The 8,422-nt window shown below is 43.0% G+C and overlaps 1 protein-coding gene and 1 pseudogene across 2 annotated transcripts; both read right to left on the bottom strand.

Moving 5' to 3' along the window:
• Positions 1-2,299: 2,299 nt before the first annotated feature.
• Positions 2,300-3,758, bottom strand: LOC130135827 (sodium/hydrogen exchanger 3-like; annotated as a pseudogene).
• Positions 3,759-3,995: 237 nt separating this feature from the next.
• On the bottom strand, positions 3,996-7,806 carry LOC130135866 (uncharacterized). 2 transcript variants are annotated; one of them, XM_056305679.1, is made up of 4 exons: positions 6,507-7,806; positions 5,473-6,389; positions 5,019-5,402; positions 3,996-4,933 (listed from the first exon to the last, which is right to left on the bottom strand). In XM_056305679.1, the coding sequence occupies exons 1-4, from the start codon at positions 7,190-7,192 to the stop codon at positions 4,038-4,040; spliced, it is 2,883 nt and encodes a 960-aa protein (XP_056161654.1). In that variant the 5' UTR covers positions 7,193-7,806; the 3' UTR covers positions 3,996-4,037. The 2 variants fall into 2 exon arrangements, with proteins under 2 accessions (XP_056161654.1, XP_056161653.1); XM_056305678.1 differs by having other exon boundaries at positions 5,473-7,803.
• Between the last annotated feature and the right edge of the window lie 616 nt (positions 7,807-8,422).

Here is an 8,422-nt window from a genome sequence, read left to right as displayed (position 1 = left end):
TAAAGTAAAGAGCCTTCTTTATGAATTGTTCGACGAGGGCAAGCATACTAGTAGGGCAACGGAGACATCTACGAGTCCAATCAAACTTTTTTACTTTGATCACAAAAGAGATGATGATGCTCAATACTCCAGCATCTTTTTTCTTTTGCATAAATAAATAAAACTGGCCAAATGATTCCTTAGCAAATGTCCTACCATTTACAACCGTTTGTTCCTTTCACAAGATTCCATGACCCTGTGATTGCATCCATGTGTGTGCTTGATTCAATCTGAAGTTTTGAATGAATCGTCCATAATATTTTGTCCACAAAATTTGCGAGTTAACGCTGTAGTTTGAATAAGTAAAATTTATCTACTTTTTACTAAAAGTAGTCCTAGATAATTATGTATGAATCTCTACCGGAAACGACGATACCATTATTACATATAATGAAAATAATCTAATGGGACTATCAATCAGATTCGGGCACACCTGTAAGCGTAGGAATCGCCAATTTGTCGTTGGTCTTCATTTGACATTTTCATACGATTTCAAATGGAGATGTGATGAAAGAAACTAGATTTTCACGGTAAAATAATGTAAGGACTTGTTATGTTAATAAAACAATGCACAAGGACTAAATTTGAACATTTCTAAAAGTACGAGGATTAAAGGTATAAATCTTTAAGAAACTTGTACACTTAGGCGCCACATGTCGATATGTCAGTACCGACTCAGCATATTCTGTACATACTATAATGCACAATTGAATTTTGTCCTAAAATTGTCACTGAAGATAAAGTTGGTAGACTAAACATCGACGAAAGATAGTACATGTACCAAAAATGAATTCAAGCAAATAGTACTAGGATGAGTTTTGTTATGTCCCTTAAATGTATTTTTGAAAAGTTAAAATATTAATAGCATCAGTTTATTTTTCAATAGGTTGTCTATATGCTATTTATTTTCTTCCCACAGTTTTCTTTTGAAAAGAAAGATCACAAATGTTATTATTTTGTGATTCTCTACCAAATATTTTTCAAATAAACTAATGTCCTATTTTTTTTTCTCTCTTTTAACATGGACTTAGTATCGCTGCTGATTTTTTTTAATACTTTTCTACCATTCCTTTCGACATATTGATATTGATTTCAGAAGTCGAAGTTATATTTGTAATAGATTGTATTTGCATGATCACTCTTAGATAGCTGACACGTGGAGAAATTTATTTACATAATCACTAAGTAGCTTTAAGTACACGTGTTACTCCTCCAACGGTGACGTATAGCTATTTTTACATCCTGAGCAGAGTTGATCGAGATCTTACTAGTAATACTTATTTTTTCAACTTGCAAAGTGAATGCAACTTCTTTTACTGACACGATTTCTTAAGTGCAAACACGATTTAAGGACAATTGGAAAATACTATATTCTATCAATTTAGGAAGTTTTTTTTGTTAATTTTTGGGGGCAAAATTAATAATGTTGTTGTCGCCATTGTTAATGAGTTAAATTTTCTGTCTTTTTTCTTATGTTGTCTTGTGTCTTATCTCTTTTGTGATGGTCAAAATTTACATATGACATCTTAATAGCTTGCCAATTGTCATTACATATTGCAAAATGCTAAAGCTCTCAAATTATTATTCTCTGTTAAATATTTTTCAAATCAACCGTTGGAAAGGAAATCAGAAGCAGCTGACGAAGCAATGAATTTCAGACATTCAGATATCAGCCAGTAAGGAGGAGCTTACAAAAGCCATTCACTCACTTAATACAAGCCCAAGAACAAAGAAAGAAACAACAAAAAATGAAAATTAAGGGGAAGAAATCAGATCTCTCTGTCACAAAATCGCAAAGTAGCGGCGTCGAATAAGATGCTGCTGCTTTCCGTATACGTACACCATCAATCTCGTCCAAATAGTGGAAACTGCACCCTAAAAAAAACCTGTGTATAAATATGTCCTATTTACAAACCACCAAACAACATCATTAGCTCTTGATGTCGTCCTCGGCTTTCGTTAGAGCCACTGATGATTGTCTTGATCGGTGGGCGAGCATGGAATGAAAGGCACGAAACCTTGCCCGTGGAACACGGGCCTCATGAAGGCATCGTCGAATTTTCGCCAGTAATGGTGCACCGTGTGAGACAGTGTGCTCAGGAGCTTGTGCAAAAGTGCTCGGACGGAGTATGCTTTTGCCATTCTGGTGAGTCTCCAAGTCGCGTTTGTTGCTGAGCAGTGGCTGAGCGAGGATTTGGGACCTGATGGCTCAGAAGATGTCATGCTGGCAAAGTATTTGGTCGAAGGAGCAAGATTCTCACTAGAGGCTTTCGGCAACAGCAAACACCTGTATCGTTGAATGATATCTTGAGGCACAAGCTCCATGTTATGCCACCAATTAGACTCAGCATATGAGACGCCAGCTTACCACAGGGCTAAACAGAACGACCGTGATGGTACTTGCAATCACAAACACATTGCCCCCCAATTTCGCTTCGGACCTAGTAAACTGCATGCACAGAAAATGAACTTCAGAGCAAGCATATGCTTCAGATTAATACGAGGAAACATAGTAAAACCTGTTATAATAGGCAGCTCTGGCGACCACATTCATAGCATTGCTAGGAATAGAAAGAATCTCATGGTACTGCATATCGAAAGTCTCCTGGAAAGCGCATTAGCCAATCATCCTACTTGGTAATAAGCGAGTGCCATGGAGACAGCGCCATGCAAAAGCCCTGCCCACCAAATTGTGACCTGAACATATCAGAGTTAAATTAGGAAACTTCATCATGCTGACTACCTTATACGCAGGAAAATCCACAAGAAACTTCTAATCTCTAACCTGCTGCTTTAAATGGAACTTTTCGTACTTAGATTTCCTAGCCAAGTTGGATAAGAATAGTAGAGCCCAACAATGTCGAGCTGACCTTAATCAATTTTCCAGGACTGAAAATGAACGAAGAAGAATGACGAAACATTAGGAAAATCAAAACTCAATTCCCAGTATTCAACCTCGTCTGGCAAATGTAGAATGTAACAGAGACTTGTCATTACCTATTGCTGATGACTCCTCACTTCTCCATATCTAACGCATCCTTTCCAACATGAAGGAAGATGAAGACCTTGGCAACAAACGACAAAGTTGCAAAAACGTGCCTGCAATCATTGGCAAATAGATGTGAACATTAGTGACACGAGAACTACAGGAATCACGTCCAAGGAAAAGATCGAAAGTGGGAGGATTTTCGATATACTTAGAGGACCAAGTCATTTGTCGTCTGTCGTTTGCTAAAAATTAGTACAGGGACCAGTGCTATTATTGATATTGGGGGAAAAACATGAAAAAATCTTCGCAAAATCTAATCCCAAAAATCTAATGGCAATAGAAAATTAGCTAACGCACCGATACAGACAGTAGATTGGTCGAAATTATATGCTGCTGATGACTTTGGTGTAAATGTTGGCGCATATCAAAAAACAATGGCACATGATCGCTGATTATTAGACCAGAGTTGGTCGATGAGCATGCTGACTAAGGAACAAGATGACCGATTCAAAGTAAGGACTGTATCAAGGCTCAGGCACGTGTAGACCCATTAAGGGAGATCCTGGAGAACAGTTACAATGGCAATCAAACATGGAGAGATCACAGATGAAGTCACGGTTAATCAGAATAACCTCTGTGTAATGCCGAGGGAAGCACTCGATGAACTCATAAGGGGCAGGGAGTGATTTGAGATATGGACCCAGAATTACCTGGTCAGTCTCAATATCATTTTCCAAGAAAGATAATGAAAGACGACCATTGTCTTCATAGCATCAAAGCATCCTTAAAAGACAATAATAGTTGACAGATATTCGGAGAGCTCAAAATACCATGTTGATCACGTCACATGGTCAAGAAAAGTTAGTCATGCTCAGGTGGATAATCAACAAAGAAGTTCGTGTGCCGATAAGCGCTTCTCATAGTTTAGTAATCTATTAGCACCAAGGCAAACATTGAAGAACGGAAGTGAGCAAAGGCGGACTTTCCATTAGAATGTCAACTATTATAATTACAAATTATTCACAAAGTCCATCGCTTCCTTGTGGAAGCTTGACATGTCGATATCTAAGCAACCATTGCGGACCACCAGCTGATTCTTGGCATGTCGATGATCAGCTAATTCCTTGGCCAGTTGAGACTTCCTATGAGGTAGCGTCTTGAATGCATCAAGGTCACGTTCCAAGGTCCTGTTTACTTGGGATATTTCACCAGCCACAAGCCCACGACGATGACGAACATCTGCCAGACGTTTCTCTAGCTCAGCTTCCTCAGTAGCAAGATTAACTTGTTCATCGATCAGAGTTTGTAAGGTATTTTCATTGCCCTGCAATGACTGATCAAGTTCCTTAATGGAAGCAAGAGACTGTAGGCATTTCTCTTCTAAGGCTGTCAGAGATGTGATCTTTTCCTTGTCGTATTGGTAAGCCTTCATACCACCAAGGAATTGCTCCAAGAAGATTTTGCAACGTTCCTTGAACTGCTGAGACTTCGAGAATTGGATGTCATCATCGTATAGCTCTTCTAGCAAAATTTTAACCCTATCAGCAGTGATAGGATTAGCTGCAAGCAATGAATAGCCTCCTACGGACAGCTCAAAAAATTCAGCCCATTTGCGCTTAATTGCTTGGATATGTGCAGCTGAAGAGTCAGATGCCAAGGTGCCACAACTGGCAGCTTCAAGATGACGAGCCTTAGAAAGTTCTTCAAGAATGAGCCTACCCCTGACACTAGAACCGACAAAATTTTCACCAGTTTGACCAGATGGAGGTGCTGGAAGCAGCAGAGGAACAGAGGGAGAGCGGATCGACAAAGCATGACCAAGAGCATTGGTAACCCCTTCCAGCTGGTTTTGATTGTTCATCTCAACTGTGGCAGATGTGATTGTCGGTTGGGGATCTGTCGAACCTATGCAAACCAATACTGATGATGTTAAATGGTAGTTGATATGTGTATCAACTAACAAGACTGTATTGAGATACATGGTACTCACCATGTCCAGCCAAAGAAGATGGAGCGGAGACTAGTGATGCACTCTCGAGGGAAGAAGAGCGAAGACTGCATTCTGTCCTGGGAATGAGAGGTGCGGCTCTGGCTTCAGGTGACTTGTCAGTAAGAACAATTGTTCCCTCAGGACCCGGAGAGGTGTTGGTAGCCCTGGTAATATCGTCAATACTGAAAGAGGGATTTGAGCCGGCACCAGTGGCAGTATTTTCAATCTCTTCAACATCATCACCGGTGCTAGCTGAGGTAAATACCACCCTTCTTTTTTTCCTAGAAAGAGGAACTTCTTCCATCTCTTTTTCTCCCTCAGTAATTTGGATCCCAGTCGACCGTTTCTTTCGGGTCCGCAAAGGAGTGATTGGTTGGGAAACCGCTGTAATATGAAGGCAAGGTAAGTGAAAAAAGGAATATAGATCGGTGGAAGCACAGAGCAGAGCGATTACCTTTTCCTCTCCTGGCCCTACTTTTCTTCTTCCGAGAACGTGGTCGAGGAGATTGAACTTGAGCAGTGGACATTGGCAGGCCGTCCAATGATCCTTCGTTTTCCTCAATCGTCAACAGTTTAGGTTCAACAGATTGCTGACTATGGAGTTCATCTTCCTCTCCTTGTCCAACCGATTTCCCTTTTATTGGAGAAGTAAACGGTTTTATCCTTTTGAGAGCAGACCTGGCGTTTATAAAATACCGACGGTAATAAAGTCCCCACCATTGATCATAGTCAGGAGTGGATTGTGGATCAGGACTGAATTCATCGACAGAAAATCGGGCATACATACTTTCAGTAATTTCAGAGCAGCAGCTGAAAGGCCCATTTTCGGTAGATTTGTACTTGGTCTTCTCTGTGAAAGGAAACTCCAGGGAATAATAGATCGGCATGGGTATACCTTGGGCCAATCCAAATTGTCTAGCACAATACTGTGGGGAATATATCTCGAACCCATGGTAGAACCTTCCCTTTTTGGACAATCTCAACGGAAGGTCAACAGGAGTAAGCACCTTAACCCAGAAATCACCAAATTCTTCCCGAGAAGGAAAACGATAGAGATAAGAGAAGCTTTCAGACTTAAAGGGACAAAAGTCGAACTTGTCTCGATCAAAGTCAAAGAGAACTCGAAGAAAATACGTCAAAGGGGGATTGCCCTCTGGAATCGGTAACGGAAGTCGACTAAGTAATTGACTTCCTATGAACTCAGGGACGTGGGGCTGCAGGCTCAAGTTATTATATTTGGGCAATTCGTGATTTCGATTCGAGAACAGAAAAGGAAAGTAGAGGACAATCCAAGCCTGTAGAAGCCAAAAGGATCCGAAGAAGGTACCGGATTCTTTTCCGCGCATAGCCAAAGAGGCGTGCGTGATGCCTCTGTACAATGCAGCAAGTACGAGCGGGCCTAATGCGATCGATGTACCTTCTGCCAAGCAAGATGCAATACCGAGGAGATCCTTAGATACTCTAAGTGCAGGGTGGAGAAAGACGTACTTGGATAGCCAGTAGAGCAGGAAGGCAGTATGCTCGTCATCCTCAACTTGTCCAGATGGTTGACGGAAAGTGTTCATGAAGCTCCCGTAAGAAAGGGCATTGTCATCGATGGACTCGAGGTATCTGGGGGAGCCAATGTCCTTTACAGCCAAGCCAGTGGGCATGAAACCGGCTATGGCATGCACATCCAGAAGGGTGATCGACATCGGTCCCCAGGGAAAGAAGAAACAGTTGGTTGACGGAGACCACAAGCAGACTACGGAACCCAAAAGGCCCAAGTTCAGATTCCAGTCGAAGCAACTAAACTGAAGCGCCCTTTCGATGCCGGCCTTCTTCCAGAGAGAGGTTATTCGATCTTGAGCCGTCATTCTCCGGTACCATCGGTAGAACTCGGGGTCGAAGGAGGGAAATCCCCTGAATCGCTGCGACTCGGCGGTCCAGACATCCCGAACGGTGGGAAGTTGGAAAGGAAGGAGCTCTTCGCGCGAGCGAGGAAAACAACGGTCAAAGACCGGTGGGATCGGCGAGGATCGTTTGAAGCAAGGCCCCGAGACAAGCCGAGAGCCATCCCCGTCGATGTCGTTCTGGATGTCAAGGCAACAGTTGTCACCACATTCTCCGCTCCGTAGCTGGTCGAAGCGGGCGACGTAGGTTGCAGCTGTGAAGTCGGAAGAGTCGGATGCCATTAGGACGACCAAGGTTGAAGACGAAGCTCTGTGGTTCAAGTGTGTAGGATGGATATGGACAGAAGGGTAGATAAAAATTGAATCTTTTTCAAATGGGCATGTATTTATACCGAAAATGAGCTAACCCATCGACACAGAATGTGTTTGCCGATGACTTTTGGTGTGAATATCGGCACATATCGGCAAGTAAGGGCGAATGATGGCCGATTACGAGACCAGAGTTGGTCGATGAGCGTGCTGACAGAAGGAGCAAGATGATCGATTCAAAAAAGAAAGGAACGGCTTCCATCTTCCGCGAGAAAGCACCCGACTCACGGCGGCTTGTCAGCTCCGGCCATGGCCGATCACCGGTGTTTTTGCTCCGGTGGGCGCTAAGAACCAAGAGGAAAATCACGGGCCGACGAGGATGGCTCGCCTCAGATCTGGAAAGAAACCGAGCGAGGGAGCCCTCGAATTCGACACCGGCGCTTCCTTCGCAGACGGCTCGACGGCCGGGACCGTCGGCTGCGTCGGCCGGGGCCGTCGGCTGCGTCGGCCGGAACAGCCACGGAGACGGAGGCTCCGCCGTTGGTCGGAACCCTGAGGTTCTTGAGCGAGAGAAACGCACCGAGGGAGAGTCGGACAACTTGGTTCAGTAGTTCGGACACTTCGAGGAACAGATCACTTCTCGTGGGAAGCGCATGCCCTTATCACCGAGGCTGCTAGGAGTTTGATAAGTGCATGCCCTTATCAAGTTTCAACTTATATATGATATATAAAATCCACTTGTTTAATAGGTAAGACTTATTAATGATTGTGCATGGCAATGAATCTGTGCCCGGAAATTGATTTTACTTAGAAATGATTCTTTTTTATTCTATACTCGGGAAATGATTCTGAGCATTTGAAGGCGTTTGTAGAACTACTAAAATTTTTATTTTGGAATAGAAAAAGAACATAAATATATTTGGTAGAATCACAAGAAAATTTCTTTTTTATTAATAATATTTTAATATTTCTTTCTTTCTTTTTTCTTTTTTTCTTTTCTTTTTTTCTTCTCCTCCTTCTTGGCCATGGCTTGGTCGCCGACCATGTCACAGGCCAAGGTCGCCGTCGTCGGCCTTTTCTAGTCCTCGCCCGAGCCGGCGAGGGCCACCCTCAAGGCTCGCGGCCTGGGCGAGGGTTGCCCTCACCGGATCTGGCGAGGGCTGGATTTTCGCCACCCCCCTCGCCTGTGTTGCTAGTTGCTGG

Source organism: Syzygium oleosum, unplaced genomic scaffold, assembly GCF_021117445.2.
Source record: "Syzygium oleosum isolate NSW1041296 unplaced genomic scaffold, Sole_v2.1 Sole_v2.38, whole genome shotgun sequence".
Classification (NCBI taxonomy): domain Eukaryota; kingdom Viridiplantae; phylum Streptophyta; class Magnoliopsida; order Myrtales; family Myrtaceae; genus Syzygium; species Syzygium oleosum.
This window is presented reverse-complemented; position numbering and strand designations above follow the sequence as displayed.

Excerpts from the sequence above, each read along its gene's own strand:
- LOC130135866 (XM_056305678.1), bottom strand. The coding sequence starts at position 7,192 with ATGGCATCCGACTCTTCCGACTTCACAGCTGCAACCTACGTCGCCCGC. Across the intron at positions 5,403-5,472 it reads TAGGGCCAGGAGAGGAAAAG|CGGTTTCCCAACCAATCACT; the intron begins GTAATCGCTCTG and ends TTCATATTACAG. Across the intron at positions 4,934-5,018 it reads ATCTTCTTTGGCTGGACATG|GTTCGACAGATCCCCAACCG; the intron begins GTGAGTACCATG and ends TGGTTTGCATAG.